This window comes from Amblyomma mixtum, chromosome 5 (genome assembly GCF_055824585.1).
Source record: "Amblyomma mixtum isolate Tamu chromosome 5, ASM5582458v1, whole genome shotgun sequence".
In the NCBI taxonomy this organism is placed as follows: domain Eukaryota; kingdom Metazoa; phylum Arthropoda; class Arachnida; order Ixodida; family Ixodidae; genus Amblyomma; species Amblyomma mixtum.
This window is the reverse complement of record NC_143016.1, coordinates 104,104,609-104,130,118: the sequence shown is the minus strand read 5'-3', so window position 1 is coordinate 104,130,118 and position 25,510 is coordinate 104,104,609. Positions and strand designations below refer to the sequence as shown.

Genomic DNA, 25,510 nt, shown 5'->3' with positions numbered 1-25,510 from the left:
ATGTGGCATATATGTGCTTGCGTCAGTGCGTGCTTTTATGTGCATCTTCTAACCAGGACGTACCCCCCTCCCCCTGTCTAGCTTCTTAGTTAGTAAAGAAATATTTCCAACCAAGCGGTGTAAGGGTTCCTCGCGCTCCTCGAAGCGTTCTTCAACGTGCTCCTTCCTGATAGCCATCAGCCTTCCTGTCAATGTATATTGTACCACTTTGTCGGTTTTGAAAAATCCTGTCTGCCAGGGAAGACAAACTTTTGGAATAGCCAGCAGGCGCTCGGAGATTTCAGTTACATCGGGCTTTTAGTCATGGGTGACACCTTGGGCGAGTGCACTGTGATGGAATCTTATTTATTTTTTTCGTTAAGGCGCCCGTCTATCGAGCCGGAGTACTCGGGTTCGAACCCGACCGCGGCGGCCGCGTTTCGATGGAGGCAAAACGCAAAAGGCGCCCGTGTGCTGTGCGATGTCAGTGCTCGTTAAAGATCCCCAGGTGGTAAAAATTATTCCGGAGGCAACCACTACTGCAACTCTTTATCTCTTCTCTCACTCCCACCTTCCTAACTTCCCTTACGGCCCGGTTCAGGTGTCGACCTAGATATGTGAGACAGATACTGCGCCATTTCCTTTCCTCAAAAAACAAACTACCAATTTAATTAACCCGCCGCGGTGGCTTAGTGGCGTTGGCGTTCGGCTGCTGAACTCAACGTCGCGGGTTCGACCCAACCATATTTTGATGGAGACGAAATAGAAAAGCTCCATTCGGTTGTGTGATGTCAGCGCACGTTGATGAACATCAGGTGGTCCAAATTCATTAAGAGTCCTCCATTATGGCGTCCCTCTTAGCCTACGTGTCACTTCGGGACGTTAACCCCTAGATTTGCTTTTTTTTTCTGCTTTCTCCAGACGGCTAAGCGATGCGGTGAAGCGCCCCTTGTTTAATGTGCGATCCTGAATGAGCGTATCCAAAACGAACAAATATTTTATGATACAAATAAAACCGCCACCATGGACTCCACATTGCTCCAAATTTGTCGTACGTTCACACGAGCCCGGCTACTTTCAGTGCCTGAACAGCGGCTTCGTTTTTAAATCATAGCCTTGGACGTACGTCTAGTTTCCTAGCTCTGTTCTCTTCTTCGGGAAATTAGCTAGATAGTAGCGCGTCTTCCAGACCATCCTGTGTATACTAAACCATTTTTTTTCTATCCATAGTTTAATGCGGAAGGGCGAATGCGGCTCCCACGGAACTCATACCTAAGGCATGCATCGCAAAGGGATGATATTCGGGGCGATTCCAACGTAATGTTCTTGTCCTATGACAATCATTCATTGACTGTCAACTATCTCCCATATTCAGGTGTTCATAGCAGCGGAAGGCCTCTCCCAGAGAACATTATCTTCAACATCGCAACGACCGTTACACAGTTTCTGAAGATGAATGCTCAAACCGGAAGCAGAGCTTCAATCAAATATGCAAATGTGCACCCGATGTATATCACCGTTTTTAAATGCGGAGCCACAGTCTGCACGGCCACTTCACTCAGCGCCATCACTGATTACCCGCTATACCTCCAGATACTGGAGCAGACTTTGCATGAATTCGTAATATCAAAGTACAAGTGTTCAGCAATCCGCACTGCTGCGCGCTCTCTAAATACAAGAGCGCGGTAGTAAGGCGGCACGATAACAACACCAAAAAGTTGGCGATACAGGCAAGGAAAAAAATTGATCTAAGCTTACTGCCTTAGTGCACTAATCAGCGAGATATGATTGGCATTGGCTGCTGAGAAGTGGGAGTGGCAGGCCCATTTTAAGGCGAAAGCCTTTAATGCCTCATCGCTGTCGACAAAAGGTTGTCAGCAGAGGCGTCACGCTTTTCGGTTGGTCGAAATGGTTATGACGTCAGAGTGCGCGGATTCGAAGTAATGAGGTCACTCACGGATGCCTGACTCCCCCTTCTGGAGCAGACGACAACTAATAAAAAATAATGGTCGTCCGCTCCGATAGGGGGCGTAAGGCGTCCGTGGGTGACCACATTACATACCTCATTACTGCGAACAGAGCTATGGATACAAACGAATTCATCGAAGCAAAGAGAGAGTCGTGCTAAAGAAGCAGTCAGAGTCGGCAGTCAAAGCGTGTTGTTGTAATGTGTAGTCAAAGTGTGCAGTCAAATAAAGCACTAGTACAGCACATACAATCTCGCAGTCAATGCCAAACAGTGCGCCAGGAAAGGCTTTCGCCTTGATGTACTTTAGAGAGCCAAAGTGCCCCTTGAATCTTTTTCCGTTTCACAGTCGCCTGCCGTGTTGGTTGTCTCACAGGCCCGCTTTAGCATCTATACGTTAACGTGCATACTCGGCATTCTTTCGTTTGCGGTGCTCGGTAATATTGCGTTCCCGGCACACGTCACGGACGCCAAAGCCCGCTTGCACGAAGCGAATAGTGTAGTTCTACGTGTTGACTTATTCGCAGTCTAAACGCTCCGTTGGTTCACTGGGTCTGGGTTCACTGGCTCACTGGGTCTGGGGACACCTCAATCGCGCTTAGAGCTGGCGGTGGTGTCCACCTACAAATTGAGGGCGTTATGCATTTTACCCTCTCAAAACCAGACTCCATTGGTTTTGGGGAAAGAAAGAGCGTAACTGGCTTCCTGGGTCAATGGACATCGTAGTCGCGCTTCGGGTACGTGGCGGCGGTGTCCATCTAACGCGTAACCTATAACGCGCTACTCACAACGCGTTGCGCATAACGTGTTGCGCATAACGCGTTGCGCGTTACGCGGCTGCCGTTGTACCCCCTAAATTGCTTGTACTAAATGACTTGCACGCAGCTATTACACATTTCCCTGCAAAAAAAAAAAGTAAGAAAGACGCGGGCGAAGAAGCCTGAGAAAGAACGAAAGTAAGAAGAAGACAGTACTAAATTGAAGCTTGGGACTTTTATAAAGCGATACAAAACAAAATTGGAAACATACACCGATGAACAGATTGCGAAGGTCTCTGAAAGCAGGCACGTGAAAAAAATAAAAATGCTGTCCCTTATAATGCGCCCCTAAGTTGGTGCAGTTATTTCCCAACCACGCGGCTGTGTTCCGTTCTAAACGCCATAACTCAGCCCTTGGTACACACAGACCACTTGCATTAGGTCTCCAGTCTCAGGGGTACTTTCTTTCTTTCTCGCTCTCCCTCTCACACCCTCTCTCTTTTGAACTCCGCGCTGTGAAATTCAATAAGTGCCATATGAGCGTACACTGGACTATTGTTCCCTACGGCAAAAAGAACCCAAGAAGCCCAATGTCACGCATCGCAGTGGAACACCCACGCCAGAGACAAACCGCGGTACGCCGCTTCCCGGAGCAGTATCTCCCAGGAGAAATCCCTTAAAGTGCGGATAAAATTCAGATCAGTGTACGAGGACGTCGCACGTAGGAGCCAAATGGGAAAACGACGTGCGGGATGTCGGGAAAGACACGGCGACAAAATAAAACGTTACGGCGAATAGAGACTCCCGAGGAAGAGCCTTATTACTGAATCAGGTCCTGCCGTGCTACTTGTCCGGACTCGGAGAAAATGGCATGAGGCAGCGGCTATGATGACCTTTCCGCAGAAGCCCCCTGGGTACATTTTTTTTAGTTTTATTTTCCGTTCTTCTTATTTGGCCACGAAAACAGGAAGTGAACACTAAATCATGCTTTTAAATGTCCGGAATTCCTTGAGAAGGTTAGAGGCCAGTGTGGGCGCAGAACTAGTCGTTAAGCCAATCGAGAAGAAGCTTGTGCGTAGATACCGTATTGCAGTCATTGTTGCACAGTTTTTGCCATGACAGAAAAAAATGGTTCAAAATAAATAAAGAAAGAAAGGAAGGAAGGAAGGAAGAAAGAAAGAAAGAAAGAAAGAAAGGAAGAAAGAAAGAAAGAAAGGAAGGAAGCAAGGAAGGAAGGAAGAAAGAAAGAAAGAAAGAAAGAAACAAAGAAACAAAGAAAGAAGGAAAGAAAGAAAGAAAGAAAGAAAGAAAGAAAGAAAGAAAGAAAGAAAGAAAGAAAGAAAGAAAGAAAGAAAGAAAGAAAGAAAGAAAGAAAGAAAGAAAGAAAGAAAGAAAGAAAGAAAGGAAGAAAGAAAGAGCCTGAAAACTCATCTTTTGTTGCCCAGTTCTCTCCTGACACCGGCAGAGATTACACATTTTAAGTTAATTTCGAGCCTATTTCCTGTTTTCTCCGCAATCAGCCGTTACAGTGCAATGAACGTGCCATTAGCCTGCACAGGGCGAATTTCTGGGTAGCAAAGACGGCCTAAACTTTATTAACCACTTTCTAATAAGTATATTTATTCCACACGACCATCGGTGGTGTTGATTATGGGATGTTTTTGTACTAAAATTTGATTGCACGATTTCGCTGAGAACATGCCTATTGATTTTAGCCCATCGAGGCTCTAGTCTCCTTCATCACCAAGGTGCTCTCATTTCTTTGTGGAAGAGCTTTTCCGCTTCCACAAAACACGGAACAACATTTGCACGATTTCCGCGCAACATAATTTGGGAATTTCATCAGATATATTTTTAAATAAAAAACCAAGCCACATTTTCGAGCAAGCGGGTGCTTCGCTTGTGAAACCAGCCAGCGCGACGAAGCATCACCAGAAAAGTATTTCAAGCAAATAAAGTTCGTGTTATAGGGCACAGCTGCGCACAACAAGCAAAGGGTGCATACCGTGCCTAGTTTTCTGCGGATAACAGATAAAACAATTCTGCGATCAAAAAGAAAACTGCTATATAAACAGAGGCGACACCGATAGGGCTTATGAGGAGTTCTCTGGTCAGACGCAGCGCGCGGTGTAGCGAAGAATACGGATAGAGTGAAAGACTACGGATACAGTAAACGGCGCAGACGCGGAGCGTTTATAGTAAACACTAGGCTGATGGCCCGCGAACGTGGCGACATTACACGCACTCAGTCATCGTACAGCACAACTCCCATAGCGTACACATTATATCTAGTAAAACCATGTTACAATTCTACGACGGGTTTTACAATCTCAGGAATTTCCTCGCGGCGTTTCTCCCGCAGTTTGACAAAGAGCGCGTGTTTACTTAACGCACATGAGGACGCTCCGGCCGGGAAACTTTTTGAAGTATTCCAAGGAATACTACTTTCGATTCCGCTTCAAAAATTCGTTTCTCGCGATAAAAGCAAACTTAATACACCGGCCCATATGGCGCTGGCGTCTCATCAGAATATATACGCCAGTGAAATCAGTGTTGCACAGTATACACAATGCACGGAAGCCTTTTCAGAGCGACTTCCTGTCCGTGCGGACGACACGCGAATATTTCCGCAGTTTGCCTTTATCTTCAAAGAGCGTCGGCATGATATGTCTTGTTCAAAAGCAAACACGGACGGTACACGCGCTTGACTCGAAACGAAAGGCCGCGAAGCGGCTTTTTTCATTTTTTCCCATGTGTAATACATAATAGTTGCGGGCAGCATTGCGGAACGTGAGAGCTTGGAAACGACTTGCGCCTTCTCCCGCACCACAAGGTGCTTTCACCCTTTCATCCTCACTAGGGTCAGTTATGCCTTTCTGCCTTCAACTGACTACGATATGTGATACGGCAAACGCAGTGCCGGACGCGCCAAGAAAACCATCGAACGGTTTTCGGAGCAGAACTCAGGTGTACCTCTTAATCGGGTTGTACCGCATTGCCTCCAGCCTCTAGAGTACTGCACGGAACAGGTACGAAAAAGAACGCAGGCGGCGTCTTCAGGGCGAATGCCGCTCATGCATTTCAAATACGGACGCTTCGTCGTCCCACCGTGTTCGAGCCATCTTTTGTTCCTCGGCAGTCGAGCGTACGCCGCGGCATGTTTCCCGCGTCGTTTACCCAATTCGTTTTGAGCCCCTTAGTCAGCTCTGTTCGCGACAGGAACCGATTTGTTATTCCTTTCCATTTCAGGGCGTCGTGGACACGCTTGAAAACGAGACCAACAAAGAGCAGTCAGCACAGGTCGCATTCGCGCTTAAGAACAAAGCCTGTAAGGTGTTTTATGCATTGAACTCGGATTACTAAAGAAGCGAGTTTTGGAAAGTATCAAAAAGCTGTGAGAGTAACGAGAGTTACAGGTATTCATTCTTACTAGTATAACCAGGCATGCACCTGGAGAAAGTATCTGTTTAAGGGTAGCACTGCCTGCAAACTAACATGGCCGCCGCTGCTACTGCTAGAAGCAACCCTAAGCAAAGAAAAAAAAATCAATTTCTTTAAAGAGCTGCTTTAAAGAGTTTCCAGCGCGCCACTCTCAACATCCATCTTACTCAAGTGGACGTTGAGAGTGGCTGGTTTACATCGCCAGCGCTCCAAACCTCTCGGCTCTCACCCTCCCCATTATCATTGCGCAGCTTACGATTGCGTGCTACAAGTGTTACCAGCGTCCTGCTATAAGCGACCAGTAGCAAAGCTAACCCGTTGCCCTGCATATTTCTCACCAAGGGAGTGCAATGTACGCCCGGAATGCGACTTCTAGGGTAATCGCACTGGAGTCCTATTGCTCTGGCGAAATCCTTAAGCGGGAGAGAAAACAAATCCGCAGGCAGCTTTCATTGCTTACTGAAGGCTTCCGCAACGTTTCGTGCCGCTTCCTTTAGGGGCAATATTCCTCGCTGCAAATACAGTGGTGGGTTCCTTAGTGAAACCCATATTTTGGAACTGCCCGCAATTTCTAAAATCAGCATCACTCACCCTAGGCATGGCTCAAATTCCCGTAACAAAACCGCCCTATTTGTAGAACGAACAACATCACTGCGCCAACCGAGCTTCCCTGCACAAGCTTTAAAAAAAACAAAAAAACATGTGGTCGAAACTAATGCGAAGCCTTTCACTAATTCATCCCAGCATAACTTAAACCCACATACCCCATCGCACCACACCACATTACATTGTACGCCACCGTACCGTACCCTGCCGTCCATGCCATGTCGTACCGTGCGATGCTGTACCATGCTGTACCATGCTGTACCATGCTGTGCCGTGCTATGCTATGCTATGCTATGCTATGCTATGCTGTGCTGTGCTGTGCTGTGCTGTGCTGTGCTGTGCTGTGCTGTGCTGTGCTGTGCTGTGCTGTGCTGTGCTGTGCCGCGGTCATGCCAAGCTGAGCTGAGCTGAGCTGTGCCGTGCCGTGCCGTACATTACCGTATCGTATCGTACAGTACCATACCATACCATACCATACCATACCATACCATACCATACCATACCATACCATACCATACCATACCATACCATACCATACCATACCATACCATACCATACAATATCATACAGGAAAGCTGTGATAAAACGCGCCAGGGTTATCCTAGCTTCATAACAGTGGATTTGTTTTTCGCCCACTTCTTGCCTGCCCTCCCATCTTCTAGCTTTCGCCTATTACCTCCTCACACCCCGCTCAAAGATCCATAAAGGCCATTCTATACCTCCTCTGCGGACAGAAGTGAAGTGACCTTGCGAACAGCAGCGCGCATACACTGCTGCGTGCAAGGTTCTGTCCAGCAAGGTTGTGAGGCAAAGGAGCGGTCCTGAAAACACGCGATTCACGCGCCAGGAAAAAAAAGAAATGACTGCGAACAGTTTAGAGCACGAGGCGGTGAAAACGGCACGGTATTTTTCGGGTCGTTAGCGCCTAAGTCACGCACACAGGCTGCGCAGCCCTCTCCTGAATATTTAAAGACAGCAGGCAAGCCGACGTTCAGCTATAGCGTTCAGCGCTGACCCGTGGGCCGCGCACTCCGGCTCCTCGTTATTGTCACTGCTATTACCGATGAACAATAGGTTGCCACTGCAACGTTCAGCCATGAATGCGTGCTACCCGCCAGTCTACTGCAGTGCTGGAGGCAATTCCCCATGAGCGGGAATATAGGGAAGCTCTTGCGTTATTCAGAAGGCAGCAGCCTTCCAGCTCTGACGACGTACTATGGACACTGCTGCCAGTGCCAAATGCATATGTGATGGTCCTGCCGAGCAGAACTTTCGGCTGTTGCCAGCGGGGTGCAGCAGGTGCGGAAAGACGTGGGGAGAAAAAATGGACATTCTTGCCCATTTTCCAACACCTATTGCAAGGGTCAAGCCCACTGACATGAAATTTTTTGCAAGAAGAGAAAGTTCTATAAAAGTCAGGAAGGAGGCGTCTATGATGTCGTATTTTCTATGGTGTACCAAGCCATCTAATAAGAGTCAGAGAAAGCTAATGTTCTCTGAGTATATAGTTTTTGTTTTAGTTGTGTGAACCGATGGAGGATGATCATCGAAATATGGCTGTCTACTGGTGCATTCTTAAAGGTACAGTTACCAACGGTCCTTAGACTTTTGGAACGTTTAGGTTGAGTGCAGGCTAAACCACCTGACGGATGAGGAGTGCAACAGGCGCTGAATGGACCCATATCACTGTTTAAAGGCTGCAAGGCAGATCATGAGTGTTCTTTTTGTCTTTTTTTTTTCGTATTGTCCTTTCATTAGCCACGGTTTTATAGAAATATATAAAGTTACCTTGCCCCTCTGCTTTTTATTTCGCTGTATAATTAGATGACCACTTGCATACTTTACTCGTTATCCCCCCCCCCCCCCCCCCCCCTATGTAATGCTATAGTGCCTAGAATATACTGGCTAGTGTGCGCAGCGCGCGCGTTTCGTACGGGAGGGCGAGGCCCCCGCCGCGATGCCTGCGCGGAGAGGCCGCAAGGGGCGCTGCCGGTCGGGAGGGTGCGCAAAAGCCGGCGGACTCCTGTCGTCTGCTGTCGCGCCGATACCGCAGCCTCGCGCGAATGCTCGCGTTAAATCAGCGTTTGACAGGCATCATCTCTTGGATTGTGAAGCTGGAAGACGCTAAACGTGAGCAAGAACATCCTGAAATGTTAAAGGCTAAGCGGCAATGCAAAGAGAGGGCGTGTATTGTTCCGTTGTGTCGAAGCGGTTATCGGTCTAACGAAGAAAAGGTGTCTTTGTTCACTGCACCGGCGGACCCAGCACGGCTTGCTGAATGGGAAAATAAGATCAAGAGGACAGACAGAAGGCTTACACTGAAGGCTGCCGTATGCGAAAAACATTTCCAGAACGAATGCATCGAAAGATCTTTTAAGATTACGGTGAACGGCGTCGTGAACGAACTCGCCCGAGTGAAGCCACGCCTGAAGCCCGATGCTGTTCCTACAGTATTCGAAAATTATCCACCTCATCTTGTGCCTAAAAAGACGGTGAAAAGGAAGGTGCGAAACATTTGCGACCAAGAACCGGCACTAAACGGAAGCGAAATGTCGAGCTGGTGGATCCCGAGTTGTGCTCAGCAGTCGACGGTGATGGTACGCGGGTTGACTCTCATTGCGTCGCTCGTGGAGGCGCATCAGAGGAACTCCAGAAGCGTTCCGATGCCGAGCAGACAGACATTGCTACATGACCTATGTGTGATAGAGAAGCGATACAGTGTCCGTGCCCAAGTAATGTTCGGCACCCGTTCGATGGAATTCTGATTCCGGTGACATGGATGACGTTGCCTGCTGCGCCAAATGTCTCTTTAACTTATGCCTGTTGCGAGACCGAAGCTGATGACTTCTCGAAACTATTCATCGAAAGAATGGTGACTTTTGGAAAACCTTTGCGTGAGCACGGTACGTTCTGTAATTGCCACAATTTACTTCCGAGGAAGAGAAAAGGAAAAGCTCGTGCTTACAGCCCGCCATGAGGCAGAGACAATAATCAAAGAAATGGCTCTGCGTGGCCTCTGTAATGGATGTTGCATGATTCCTGTTGCAGGCAAGCACACTTCATACAGAAGTATGTACTTTGAAGAGAAATGCTTGCTGACCACCGATCGAAAAGGGGAGTTATGCTTGCACTGCAAATATTTACGGAAGCTCTAGCAGAACAACATGTGCAGAAGAAAAAAGACGAAAGATCCTTGCAGTGACCAAAAAAAATTCAAGGATTTTTTCTCGTGCTTTGAGAAAGACAGAGAAAAGCCTGGCCAATGCTCAGCGTGATGTGACTCAAAGGAAGGAGCTACAATGCACTGAGCGAAGAAGCACTCGAGGCAAATATACAGTCACGCCCGAAGCAGCAGCAGTTAGCTGTGAGAGCTTGTTTCCTGGCCGTAAGACGAAAGTCTCTGAGAGGCATGCCCTATGATGATGCCTGGATTGTGGAATGTTTGCTAATGAGGATGCGGAGCCCAAATCTCTACGAGCACCTTCGGAAGCAGAACATTATGATTTTGCCTGGGCAAAATGCTTGCAAAAATATCTGCAACGATTTAAGGGTGGCTTTGGTCTGAACACGAAGGTTTTTGAGGCTTTAAGCGAAAAGACAAAAAGCATGGACACGTTCAGCCGTAATTGTAACAAGTTCTCTTTACTTGGAACTTTTAAAATTTATATAAATTATAGGCTGCAATGGATTCATAATAGCGTAGTGTTTTATCTGTTTCCGTACTAATACAGTCAAAAGCTGTAAGTTTCATATCCTGCCGCTGTGGCAAATATAAAATGTGCTACTCTATCAGACTCAAAGTTAATTTGTGCAGGTGAAGCCTACACAGTGTCTGTCTGTTGCTGGCAACCTGCGACAGTGTCTCTCTGTTGCCACTGCAATTGAATACGCGCTTTCTGTTGGCCAAAAAGCATTACCCCCACTCGCACTTCCCCTTTGATTAAACATGCTGCATTCATTCTATTAAACCGAATTGTGTGTTTTGTAAAACGTGTTTTTTCTTTTTAGTTTGAATTCCATCAACCGCTCGCGTGTGCTTACATTTGGTTAGCGTTTGGTTTGGTTAGCCCTTTCCAACCCTCAGCGGCGCGACGCGTGCGAGAAACCGGCTCGCCCCGACGCGCGCGCTCACCCTACACCCTCTCGCACCACAGCGCCGCTATGCGGCCGCCGCCGCAGGCATCACCTCGGGTGCCACCGCGCCGCCCGCGCTCAGCACACTAGCCAGTATATTCTAGGCACTATAGTAATGCCCAACCCAGGGCCCTTAAGGGAGAATAAATGATGATGATGATGAAAAGTAAACATCGCAACCACTGCGAGCACCACGAAAAAGATGCTAAATATCTCATATATAAAGTGTCTACTGTAAGTCTTAGCACATTCGGCAGTCAAGCAGCATTGTAAAATGAATGAAAGAAGTATGCAAATATAGCTGTAGAGAAGCTTTTCTGGCAACATTCCCTTTTCTTTTTGTTGTTTCAACCCATCGGTCCACCGAACGCACAGACGCCCGCGTCCTATAGGCGCCCAACCGCGAAAAAAGTAATGGTTACGCTCTCACATAAAGAGCCTCTCCTTTCAGTCGGTTACAGCAAACAGTCCAGTACAGGCTGACATTTTCGTTTCTTGCCTATAGAGGGCTATCTGCGACGCTTTCGCTCTACAGCGTGTGTGCAGGAATTAAATCCCGCCACGTTACGCGCTCGCAAGGACAGAAATATCCGCAGCGCGAACGAGTGGCGCCATCTGTGCTAAGCTAGTGAAACCACTCACACAGCTGCAACTCGGAAGTGCCGTAGTTACAGGTAGAACTGCAGGGATAGAGTGAACTTTTATCCGCCTTCTATTTGACTTTTAGTCCCCTGTGGCGAGTGTTCGCGTTCGCTGCGGCCCTGTTGTGGTCACTTCAAGCGTGAAAAACGAAAACTATGTTGGGACCGTAGAAAGGAAAGAAAAATTACTTGTCCAGCCCGCGTGAACAAACAGAGGATGAGACATTTACAGCGTAACACGCAGTCGCTAAGTTCTTGACACGAAGTTACCACAACGTGCATTCATCGGGCGTAAAGTGTTCATGGAACATGATTGTTAGATATCCGACACCTGTACGACAGATCGGTGATTAAATATTTGATCATCTTCGCTTCGTGACATGGGGAACGCATATGGAAAGTTTTCTGGGGACGTCTGCACCGAAACCCTGCAACGGTATTGATGTAACGGTTCTCCTATTGAATTCCTATCGACTCTCATTCTTTACAACCTCCGTCACCCGTTCAAGCAAGACCCTGACCATGGTATCTCCAGAATCTGGCAGTCGGCACGGTGCTCGCAAAGAATAGGAAATCGAACCTAAACAAGTCGTCTAATGGTGCACCGTTCCTCCTTTTGCTTGGTCTTTAAACTTTTCGCATGTAGAGAAAAAGCAAAGAAGAAAAAATACGAAATGCGCTCGAAAGATTGTATAACGAAGCATGAGGCCCGAAGGGGCACTTATATAAAGAACAACAGACACGTGTCACCCGCCTCGGGGAAAACGTTATTCAATTGGCTATGTATTACTGGCGAGCACACGGGAAGGAATACAACACCGAAAAGAGCAAACGTCGGTCGACGAACGTGATTAAACGGGCGCACAGAATCGAATATTTCCTCGGGCCTGTTTTCGCATCAGCGCAGACCGTTCTTTTCTGAGAAAGAATCAACGGTAGTCGCTGTTCACGCTGCAAAGAATCAAGAATAACCCCCAACGTTCGCCGAATAAGAAGAAAAGTAAATGGATATTAGTTCGAGCTACTGCTGCGTGCAATGGCGCGATTTTTCCCTCTGTGCCTTATTCTTAGTTTTTTTTTCCCCAAAAGCCAAATGCAGAAACTTTAATTCTGTACACTGAAGGGTTGCCCGAAGGGAATAGAGCGGTAATGTTTATGCTGAAGCATAATTGTTCCACGATACCGCATTACTATGGCTAAAATGGAAATAGAGAAACAAGAAAGGATTTCCGCGGTAATTAAAAGCGCAAGAGGAAAGGAAGAAGGAAGGGCAAGGAGTAAAAAAATTGATGGTTCTGGTGGGAAAGTGGGATTTCCAAAACAAATCGGCGCAGGTGCACCATTTTTTGTTTATACCCTTGCAACATCTGTAGCTTTGCGTCTCAATCAATCAATCAATCAATCAATCAATCAATCAATCAATCAATCAATCAATCAATCAATCAATCAATCAATCAATCAATCAATCAATCAAATGCCACGTGTCTGTCGATATGCATGTATGACTTGTTGCCCACGTTCTACACATTCATTGAGCGCGCCACCGGCGTGCGCATTGCCCTCGGCGTAACAGGGCCACGGCCCGTCACATTTATTTGACGTTCTCACTCGTCAGCCTTATACCGCATGTTCCTTCTGTTGCTTCTTCGGTCGTCTAACTTACGATTACTAGAAGTCGGTTCTTGGAACTAAGCGCGCCACAAGGCCTTCGTTGCCAATTTCATCCATGCGCTACGCGAAATTTGCGTTGACGCTGTTTCTTTACCCCTCGGTTGTGCCACTGCGAATGCACTAATAAAGGTTCGGCGAGGGGATGTCCTACTCTTGTCTTCGGTTCTTATAGGCGCCCCGAATAATTTCTACATCGATGAAGACACGCAGAGAAAAGGGCCGTGTGATTTGTGCGTGTGTGTATCGCCCGTTCCTTTCAGCGCGTCTTCGTCGATGCTGAAATTATGCGGCGAGCCTCCTATCAAAGCTAATATCCAAGCATGTTTCTTCTATAGGAATCCGTGCAATACCGGGAGCCGAACAGTACGCGTTTGCAATCACAGATGGCGCTTCTGTCCGTTACGTTAACATAGTGATACAAAGGGGAGGCTACTAAATATCTTTCGGCTCATCTGTCCCTTCTGGACTAAAGACCAAGATGGACGGAAACCGAATGGCAGATTTATGTATTTGCACCAGAAGGACCCGGTTCATGGCGTAGTTGTCCGAAGGTGTTGCGATGTGTATTAGTGGTCTACACGGGTGCATTCGCGCCTCATCGCAAGATAAAACAGAGAAGTGCACGGCACGGGCACTCTAGGCTGCGTACTTCTATCCTGTCATTTTTAACAAAGCTCTAGTTTGGAATGAATCAACGAGTGACTTACAGTGCTACGTTTATTAGATGTCGTGGAGTACGCTACAATAAAAAGCTACAGATGAGCTAAAAGAACGGGATGACTTTATACTAATTCCGCTCGAATTTAACCCTTTTCCTTCTTCACCATGAACTGGAGCATCGCTGCGCTGGACTTGCTAGCAGGACAAAGATGGATCAGACAAGATTGTATATTACCGGCAGCAGAGCTAATTGAAGAAACAAAAACAGAGGAATGCGGCCATTCCTCTCACGAATTCTAGAAAAGAAAATAGCTTCGCGGAACACGCCTGCAAAAGAGAACAAATTTCCTCCTCTTATATTGCAAGGCTGCAGCCTGGAATCAACAGGATTATTGCGCCGGTGACGAAAAACATGCAGGGTCAGCATCTAGCTAGTATTGGACGTGAGTCTCTCGGCTTTCGCCCTCCTTAAGACTTGAACAATTTATAGTTTGCACCTTATCGTGTCCGCATTGTTTCCCACATTCTCGCCGCCATCGTACAACCTCAGAGGAGACAGGCATTGAAGATGACCAACTAGCTCAACTTCTGGCACGGAAAGAAGGCTGTTTAAAATTAATCTTAGGACAGTGCAGCTAGCTATGGAAGGAATAATGGCAGGAGAACGCTATGAGACTGCATGAAAGCCCCCTGGTAAGGGAACAAAACTAGTTAATCATCATCAACATCATACTACATCCACTGCAGGGCAAATGCCTCTACCACAAATCTCCAACTAACTTGTGGTATCATCGATGAAATCAGAAAAAGAGATGGATATGAGTTGGACACGCAACGCGGAGGACGTATAAGTGATTTTCCCGTTAAAGCAATCGAGTGCATTCGATGAGAAGAAAATGGTAAAAGGGACGGAGCTGAGTCAGATCGGGAGATAAGATTAAGATATTTATGGCGACAGCGCGACCGAGGTTTGGGCAGGACGGAGCTCACTAGGAGGTCAGCGGCAGACACCTCTGTCGCAGATGCCTTAGCCGGGCTGCTGCTGATGATGATGACTGTGGTGGCTGTGTTGATGCAAGTCAAGAAGCAGCCAACAGAGGAAACAAATACAAGCACAAAGGTGCTCCCCTAAATGTGTCCGGCGATACCAGACGCAAGGTTTCGCCGTGTCGAACTTTTAATCCATCGTGACCGGTGCGTCGTTCCAGGCTGCGAAGGCGAGGAGAAACTGCGGACGCCGGTGTCAGCACCGTATCTTCTTCACCCCGACGAAGCGGCGCTCTCTGACGGCGCTTAAACGGATTACTGCCTTTCGGAGAACCGCGCGCAGGCAGTTCGCCGCGCGAGTCCTGCGAGGAGAGGTGCGAAACTTAATCCGCGTGCCGACGCGCGAAAGAGGCGTGAAATTCCTGCCCACGTGGCGTTACGAGTCGCCACACCAGTCGAGTCCAACTTCTCTCTCTCTTCCTCAGCCCTCCTCTCTCTCTCTCTCTCTCTCTCTCTCGGCACTCGGTCGAGAATTCGCGGAGAAAATGCGTTTCGCGCACTTTCCCGCAGCAGCCGTCATCCGGAGATAAGTGCGAGATCCACGGCTCGTAATCCTCGCCGGAGACTTTCTAATTTCGGCGGGCCTCCTCGTTATTCGCATGCATGCAGGTGCTGAGTGCTTCGAGCAGTGCCGCGTTTAAACCTGTTTACCCGCGGTGCGGGTCGCGGCGCTTTCGAGAAGCATTCATCTGAGACGCTGACGAATCACCGTTTCGTAGCACTGTATTCGTGCGGACGCGAGCGCCTAAGCCTTGATCTACCAGCCACAACTGCCTGCCTCAGCAAAGCTCGAAGCACAAGCGAAGCCCCCAGTCGGGCCAGTGCTTAGATTTGAGAAGATATTAGGCCGGACAATCTTACGGAACTATCTTACGGGAACGTAAGTAGGAAAGGAACCCGATAAGCCGGGGTCCGAAATGTCTGAACGACGGTGTATTGTATAGTTCGTAACTCGCAGCGCACACCTTTCTGCTCAGCAGTGAACGTGGCCCTTGGTTTGAAATCAAAAGTACCACGTTTTCCGCACTCTAAGTAAAGCGAATAACGACGGGCCGCCTGTACCTGTTGGAACCAGCTCAACGCAAAAACGTTCTTCGTATTATAACGTGCTGTCCATGCTAATCCCAATCATACTTTTCAACATCATAATGAACCGTGGCACTCCCCCCACGCTCTCACGCTCATGAACGCACTAAAGAAGAAATCTTCACTCAAAAATCTTTTAGCCAGAGTCCCTTTGGGACGTTAAACCTCGTAAACTGAACTGAACTATTTTAACATGTTTAACAGACGCGAAAGCTACCGCAGGCAGAAAACTTGCGAGTTACGGTTACGTATACAAGCAGTTATCGACTAATGCACTAGGCGATGTTTACACAACACCCGAAACACCAAGCAAGTGAAACGACAACACTCACAGGAAAGCAATGATGGCTATCTCGTAGTAGAATTCTAATGACTTTCGGGCCTTTCTGAGAGGGGCACGTTTTTCAAGAAATGTCCAAGAACGAGCCGCTGCTCGGGCAGATCAGAGAAACTCGTTACAGCAACCTGATGATCAAGTCCCCGAGGAGCATGGCGTAAAAATGTTCTTCGTTCATTGTTTTGCATGTTCATGTAGGTGTGCACCATATACCAGGTATCCGATCCGCTTCATTCATATTAAAGGCAAGGCAACCAGAGACAACATAATGAGGCAACAGAGACAACAGAGGCGGCCAGAGACAACATAATGGAAATTAACTTATAGAAGCGGACGAACTCAAACGGAACGCAAACGTTTCGTAATCACAGCTGGCGTGTTCACGTGGCAGGCGAGAGGAGTGGAAAAAAAAACGAAAAAAAAAGTGTTAAGTTACAAAGACGCATTTTTGGCCGAATTAAGAGAGAAGTCCTTAAAAACGCTTGATAAATACTGAGAGAGAGGAGAACGCACGGCAATTAAAATGGACAGTAACAAGCGTAACGGAGCTTGTGCTTGCACGATAATGGCAACGGGCATGCTAACGTATATTTACTCAGGGGGTCGCATTGTCCACTAGTGTTAACGATGATTGTAGTTCAGTGATACAGACACGTGGGCTGTATGTGTAAAAAAAACGACCACAAAAAAGAACGCATTAAAACTAACATAAAATGCACAGGTGAGGGCACTGTCACGCGCCGCCCGGCGTTATATAAAGACGAGAAAGACTAAAAAAAGCACACAGCTTGTCACAGAATCGGATATGCGTCGGGACAAAAGAAAAATATCTATGTATAGTCCGTGCAAGCTTCTATCCGCAGAGTACAGCTCGCCCGATGGGTTTTAAACCCCGAATGGCTAAATTTAGAAGCCCCCATAACGAGAAACCCCGAAGTTCCACAACAAAAAAAAGAAATCGATAGAAAGAACGTGCGCAAAAAGACGAGAACGCGTCCAGGACTGACGGCCTCAGTCACACGAAAGGAACGCGAAAAAAAAATACAATGCGGGCACAGACAGCTTTTTGAACTGAAGACGCAGAACGTTCCATGCGTGCTCAGCACGGCAGCGAGGGATTATAATAGGCGGCTACGAAATCTCCGAACCGCCGGGTACGTTCCCACGGGTTAGGCGAGCTCGGGGTGGCATGTTACGCAAATCCTCTGGAACCTCCACTTTTGGACGTGACGTCTTCGTTATTGTTTCCAGCGCAGCCAGTGAGCCGCGGTTAAAGCTGTGCACGGCGGCTATATATACATATTTATACATGGCACGACGTCCCTCCCTATTACGATGAATGCCGAGTCTGCTTCTACCAATCGCTTTCTAAGCAAGCGCATTTGCGCTCGCGACGGTATTTCATAAGTTCTCCCACGAACAGCGTCCATGGACCCTACAAGAGCTGAAACATTTCTTTTCGGACAGCACGCTTCCCATTATATATCTATGCGCTTCATGCGAAATTCCAGACTGAAATAAATGTCTCAACCTTTTTCAGACTACAAGGCTGCGGTGGTGTGGTTTGAGGCTTGTCCGTCCGCGAATGGCTTCGCTTTTCTCAGACCACGGAACGCTAAAATTAAAGGTGCGTGAAATGTTGCTAAATTAGAAACCCAGCGCTCCGCGTTTCGCTGTGTACAACACTAGATGGCCAAGTTTTCCATACTTAGAGCTTCAGCGACGTTATTGAACCTATTCAGCCCGGTTGGAGCAAGGCTAGCACTGTGCTATCGTTTCATTTCAGGAAACGATCATGATCATGCCCGTTCGGTTTCGTGCTGCTATTTTAGTATGAGCTGCGGCTTGAATAGAAAGATATCGGGAGTAGTTAGCTTCGAACAATGATGTCAGCAACTCTTAGACAACTGAATATGAGAACTTTCGCATATAACCCACAGCAAAGAACACAGGAGTCTCGATGTGTTTTTTTTTTTTTAACACTGAGAAAACGTAGCAGGTTTCTGGTTTCACTTCCAGCACTTTCCCATATTCCGTTCTGTCCGCCGCGGTGGCCTAGTGGTTATGGTGCTCGGCTGGTGACCCGAAGGATACGGGTTCGATCCCGGCTGCGGCGGTCGAATTTTGATGGAGGCGCAATTCTAGAGGCCCGTGTTCTGTGCGATGTCAGTGCACGTTAAAGGGCAACTGCAGCGCTTTTTTGAGAATTTCGCGATATTCAATGATTCAAATCTATGTAGGTTGTAGGTAAAGCATGCCAAGTGCTTTTGCAGCAGTATTTAAAATAGTGATGTAATCGACGATTAAAATTTGCGCTTCTCCTCAATGTACCGGAGGAGTGCAGAGAAACTCAGCGTGACGTCACGGAACGTATGATTTCAAATTACCGCTGTCGTCAGCCACACCCTGCCCTGATGCGTCAGAAGCTGCCAAACAACTCTCGGCTGGGTTCGCCTTCGGTGGCGCTGTTTTTTTTTTCCTTCAAAGCAGGCGTCTGTGCGTTGGAAATGTTACCTTCGATGACGTCACCATGTGCCCCCCACTTGGCGTTGTGCGCTGCGGAGAAGCTTGAAGGGCGTCCGGATTTTAATCGGCGATTACTTCGCTATTTCAAGTGCTAGCCCAAAAACACTTCCGGAAATTTCCGGAGCCCTTCACTACGGCGTCCTTTCATAGCCTGAGTCACTTTGGGACGTTAAACTCACATAAACCAAACCTTATTCTGCTCTCTACCCGTGAGTGTATCTTCAACCACCAACGTAGAAAGTACGAACTCATATTAGCACTCCCTGGTCTCATCATTAAGTGATACACCGACAAGCTCTAAATGCTAGAAGATCCCTGACTGCTTCATCTGCGTTAGTTTGGCCGATAATTTATGCACTCCTTCGAGGCTGACCTTGCCTAGATAAAAATTGTGATTCGTGATCGATAATGATCCACTGATGCCACGAACTTTCTATTGTGTAATACTCTATTCTAAAAGCTGACGCCCTCGCGAAAGCGCACACCCCACCCAAAATACATACTAGCAGCCGACTAGCTCTGCTTGCTATCACTTTACCAAGGTTTCTGCCTCACCTGAACCCAAGGCTTCTCTAATGCGAAATCTGTGCATCGGCTTACTAGCAATTCCTCGTTAAAGGAACCGACAATTGACCAAAACACGCCATGAGATTACGGCACAAATAAAAAGGCATTGTATAATTTTAAAGAACCCTGCACTGCTGCCTCGAAGAAACGAGGATTTATAATTTTAACCTGGTATTGAAAACAGCAAGAAAAATAGCTGATGCGACATCGTGCGGTGCAACAATTTCATTGCCGGTTTATCCCGCCACGCGACTACATTTCGGTAAAATATTAAAAGTGCTCAAAGTAAGGGTGGTTTCGGTGCGCCCAAGACCACCCACCAATATTGGCAAGGGATCTGAGAACGCCCGTACTAGAATGTAGTGACTGCGTGAATCCCAACCAAACAACCAACCATTTTTTTGTTCTTTCCAGTGGTGGTCTGAACATATCTTCTTTATCGTTTCAAAAATTATGCTGTGATTTTTAGCAAGAATCATTAACGTGTTTTCTAGAACTAGAGACTGAGATAAATATAAAACTGGCTGCACTACATAAAGGGTGTGATATGACTGACGCCAGACGTGGACGACGAACGAAAAACGTTTATTGAAAAGCGTGCATCAATATATAGGCCCAAGCGTCGCGATAACGCAGCACAGAATCGTCGTTCGCAAGACCACAATGACGTCACAACACAGCGTCGCGCTAGTACAGGGTGCAAGAAAAGGGGAAAGACGTGCTCTCAAGAGACAGTCCAGTGCTGGCCGGTCAGCTGCAAAGGCTACGCAGCACAACGAGCAGACTCGCAGAGCGTGGGGATCGTTTTCTCTCTTTTTTTTTCAGGTTTGTGCCATAAAATGAGCAAAGACTTTAAAAATGATTTATCCCCTTTGAATAACACGATGTGTAAAGGAAACAGTCAGCCGCTTTCTCCTTCCCCCTTTTAGTGCTAGTAACAAGAGCGTTTTTAGCTTTTGTTACTAGATGGCGCTACAGTGCCTTTCATTGCTTGTTTGAAGTTCTAACCAGCGTCCCCTGAAAGCGTTGTCGACGAGACATAATATCACTGTGCCATACCAGCTTTGCGCCGGTTAAGGAAGCTCAAATAAACGCTCCGCTATACTAAAGCTGTCTAGTTGCTGTGTGGCGGCTGAAAGGATATTAATTCTCAGCTTATCACTTATGCCGGCGTGCAATCGCTGCGGCTCTCGATCGTGACGGTTTCCAGAATCGGAATAGACAAAAACGGACGCATTCAGTGATCGAGAAATGCTCGGCAAAAAATGTTTTACAGGGTTTCTAACATAACCGTTTCGGAGTTGGGCACGTTGAACACCAAGTTTTCCACCACGATGCAAATAATAAAAAAAATTTCCTTAAAATTAAGTTCTCGTTCCCTTTAAGACCTTTTCAGATACAAGCAGTCTGTTGAAGGTGCACTGAAGAGGAATCTGAACTCGCCTTCCGCTAAGGGAAGTCGCTCTACACGTTCCCAGCATTCTTGGAAAGTTCAAATTATTGCCCTCTGCTGCCCATTTCCCTAATTTAAACCATATTAACGTCCGGCTCCCGCCTTTTTCTTTAATTCCCCACAGACGGTGGGAGGAGTCAACCAACGCATGGAGTGCCTTTCAGGCAGTCGCGTGGCGGCGTTGCTTTCGCTTTTATTTTGTTTTTTAGGTTTCCGTGAATAAAAAGATCTAGTCAGAGACTATAGCTGCAAATTAGGCCCACGGAAGTATGAATACGCGTGGACTTTTTGCTTTCGCCGATCACTACGCATCACTCAGCCGATGGCAGAGCGGCAAGCCGCCATGGTACTGGATGAAAGATTGATTGACTCCTCCCAACATCTGCGGGGAATTAAAAAAAAGAAAGGGCGGGGGCCGGGACGTTTAATCGGATTTAAATTAGGGAAATTGGCCGCACAGGGCAATAATTCGAAGTTTCTAGGAATGTTCGGAACGTGTAGATTGAGTTCCAGCGGAAAAAATACGAGTTCAGATTTCTCTTCAGTGCACCCTTAATGGTAACACGCTCGCCGCTAGATGTTCGCAGCAGTCACAAATAGGGCATTCAAAAAATCTTCGTGCCACATTGCTCCGCTTTAAACCGTTTAGTGGGGGGCAATTGCGCCACCCCTATAGCCGGAAATATACATTTAAAGACCATATGGAATAAATTTAGAGGTGCCCTAAGTACTGCACCACTACTCAAAAGCAAACTACGTGACCGTAAGAATTTTCAAAGGTTCCGTTAGCGCCGCCGCGGTGGCTCGGTGGTTATGGCGCTCGGCTGCTGATCAGAAAGACGCGGGTTGGATCCCGGCCGCGGCGGTCGCATTTCGATGGATGTGAAATGGTAGAGGCCCGTGTGCTGCGCGATGTCAGTGCACGTTAAAGAACCCCAGGCGGTCGAAATTTCCGGAGCCCTTTACTACGGCGTCCCTCATAGCCTGAGTTGCTTTGGGACGTTAAATGTAAACCAAAATTCTCTGTTAGAAATGTGCAAATGAGTGCGCAAGGCGCAAGAAGCCAGCGCTAGAGGTCGAGCAAGGCAACTGGCTCAGAAATGTGGCTGTAAATAAGTATAAGCGTCCGCCTACTCGTAACAAAGCAAAACGAGAAGCCTCGCCGTACGAATAATTGACGCCAACGGAGTCCGTGCGCTCTCGCGTGTATCTTCTACGAAATGTGTCTGTGTGCTGGACTCGCCGTGGACGCGGCTGAAAAAAAAAAAAAATGCGTGAGCACACACAAGCGAGACTCACCCGATATGCTGCGAAGGGTGCTCAGCGGCGACACGATGTCCTCCATGAGGTGCCGGTTGCGCTGCACGGAAGGAGAGAAGGACGCATTTAGTATCAGCGATAAGCAAAGCACTTTCCTATCCACGCTTTCATGGTATTACACGCGACAATTTCGTATTCAGAGAGGTCTCACGAGTATATTTCGTAATTCGTATTTCCCTGTAATTACTTTACACAATCGGCTATGCCCACTTTTGCGGCTTTTTTTCTCATTTCTGCGCAATAGGCGACTACTGGCAGGACACAGTTATTGTATACTTTCCTCATGGATCATATTGGGAAACCGCTAATCATGATCTGAAAGCTGTACTTAGGTCGGGATGCCGCTCTGGTCATGAGGGGTGCCAATTATTCAGCGCAACAAAGAATAATACACCTGATTCTAGCGATTATAAGCGCACGACCAAAGGCTGTCGTGCAGTAACCTCCTCGGCAGTAGCCTTAATTTAGCGCCACATGGTTCAAAATAAATGCGTCTTGCTATTCGCCTGCGGAAGATTTATTAATTGGCTTTTATGTTCGCACATTTCCTAGCAGAATGAATTCAAAACTTGCCAGAGTGAAATTAATTCGGCGTGCGAGGAGAAAGTGATACTAAGCTGTAAAGGCACTTCGAGTGTATAACTCTTTAACAAGAAGAATAGACTTTGTTTTAGCTGTTGAGTCGCGAAAAGAGTTTTTGCAGCACAATAATTTACCTTCAGTCACTCCGTCCTGCTGTTATGCTCGTTACACGAAACACACAAACATAAATCAAATATCAGCGTTGTTTCCCTCGTGTAGCAGTTGCAAAGGTTGTTCGCTTTGCCCTCACCCCATTCGCTCATAATAGTTTCTCAAGCACCAACTCTGTCAGGCGGCATTTTAATCAAAAACAAAATATTTTTCTCACTAAATACCATATCAAGGCTCCAAGGAAGTCAATTCGTCAGTTTTGCGACGAAAAACGCTCATACCTAATTTTTTTTACGCGCGCATACATATTTCTTACAAACAGTGAAAATAGTTTAAAACTGCAATATTAATACACCCGGATTATGAAATCAACATCTCATGGATCGTGAAATCATTTCGTATTTCCAATATGAACATTTCGCGAGAAATCTATAAAAAAAAAGGTATCAGTACTGGCGGCTAAATCTGCCCGCAAGCAAATGGCGGAAAAACTGCATCAAGCCCACTATTTTATAGAATTTTTTTTGCAGTCTTCACTAATTGACATTATACATTGCGCCATTTTCAAAGTGCAGGATGCTAAATTCGCAGCAAAACGAAGAAATCGTATCTGGGCAGAGCAGACTTTGAGAAAAAGCCGGGAATTCGCAATGTAGGCATTTCTGTAAAGTGCTTTCCTGAAAATAGCTTCCAGCGCTGCTGCTTGTGCTAATCTATAATGCTGCTGACTGTATAATCTGGCGCATTCATTCCTTGTTCGTTTTTTATTCTAATTCGGCACGCCTTTAAAAGTCCTATTCTTCAAGCTGTGGTGTTTGAGACGGTACTGTAGTTCTGAAACGAGTCAGGTCAGGTCTAAGCCATCTCTAGACAAGTCACTTCAAGCACGGTACATCTGTATTTCATACGAAGGTAGCAGAAGAAGCTGCCGTTCTGCGAAGCTTTTGAACTAGGAATAAAACGAAGAGCGTCGCTGTCCAATAAACGACTACGTATTCGACGCGGAAACTAGAGTGAACGCCATGACGACCATGCTGCCTGAAAGACCCGCCTCCGCTCTATACAGAAGCATGCTGTTCAAGCGCCCCCTTTGGCAAGGAAAACAAATAAGAAGAGCAAAACCAAAATGACAGCACCAAAATAAAAATCGCAGCACCCTTTGGGCAAGTCAGCTTCTCAAAGGCGCCCGACCGAAAGAGACGGGACTTCGAAGAAAAAAAAATTGATGAACAAACAAACTGCATCGGAAAATCGCAAAGCCACACGAAATGCCCGATGCTAACGCGATTGGACGGGTCGACGATTCGATGTTCTTCAATGCGAGCTACGAAATGCGTCCTCTTTCAGGTGTGCACTGAGCGTGCGAATAGTGTTATTTCAGCTGACTAGTTATACCGGAGCAGCAAGATTATTTCTTCAACACAGCCTCGGACAAAGTCGGCCGCGCTCTGTCCCTCCAAAAATCTTCAAAAAACAAAAACAAAACAAAAAACAAAAACAAAGAACACGTCTCTTCTCTGAGACGTGACTGCTAAAATGGTCAAGCCAAAAGGAGAAAACCAGAAAAGGAAGCAATTGTGTTGACGGAAAAAAACGCACACAGGTGGATACACAGAGCTGCACACACACACACAAAGACACGCACACTCAAGCACCGAAAAGGTGATGCAGGAGTTAAAAAAAAAGAAATTGCATTACAATAACTCATCGGTATTCCAGTCGAAGGCCAGCTAGGTTTCAGCGAATATGCACTGTCTGCATATTCAAGACCAGTCGGCTTCGTGACAGAACCGATAAAAACGTGGCCCCGTTTTCTCAACTGCTGCTTTTCTTTTTTACTTTCTGGCAGGATCTGAAACTGTGCTGACGTGTTTTTTTTTCATTTATTATGTTCTTCTTTTGTCCTGCCTTTTATTTGGTTCTGTATTCGCCCCCTAATTCATTTGACTTCACAGAATGACTAAGGAATGATAGCAAAATAACAGATAACAAAGCCTTGGAAGCCACCCACGGTCAGTCCAGAGCAAATTTCTAAAGACGATTACGATTCTCCCTAATGCGAAATTTGAGCGGAGCTATATCGGTGTCAGTCTCTGTAGGCTCATTGTTTTGCTTTGCTGGGCAGCCGCCACGTCTGGCGACGATATTTGTTCGATAGTCGTATTAGTTGAAGAAGACGACGATGTGCAATGCACAGCGCACGAGAATATGTATCAAGAAGAACTCTAGTTTGGGCTAGTTGGTTCATGATTCAGGAGGAAAACGGAGCAAAAAAACGTGGACAAAAGAGACAAACACGACAGGACCAGCGACAAACACGACAGGATGGCGCTGGTCTTGTCGTGTTTGTCTCTTTTGTCCACGTTTTTTTTTTTTTGCTCCGTTTTCCTCCTGGAGAATATGTATATTGGTTCGATAGCACAATTAGTAGATGAAGACGAAGGTGAGCAATGCACAGCGCAAGAGCTTGTTGCAGTTGTGCCATGCCACCAAGGCAACAACAACAACAACAACAACAACACGAGGCGTGATCTGCTGCGGCGTTAGCCTAGTGCTCTCGTGCAGTGGCCAGATAAGGCTGATTTGTTCGCGGCGCCGCGGTCTGCAGTCGCAGTCACGGCAATG

General features: G+C 46.9%; 1 protein-coding gene across 4 annotated transcripts in view; it reads right to left on the bottom strand.

The window, feature by feature from the left end:
* Epac (Exchange protein directly activated by cAMP) overlaps positions 1-25,510 on the bottom strand; it is a 518,190-nt gene that overhangs the window by 120,357 nt on the left and 372,323 nt on the right. For all 4 annotated transcript variants that reach the window (XM_089545788.1, XM_089545784.1, XM_089545785.1 and 1 more), the window contains one exon: positions 22,172-22,232. In XM_089545788.1, coding sequence (XP_089401914.1) covers positions 22,172-22,232 — 61 coding nt within the window. The remainder of the gene's footprint in view (positions 1-22,171; positions 22,233-25,510) is intronic.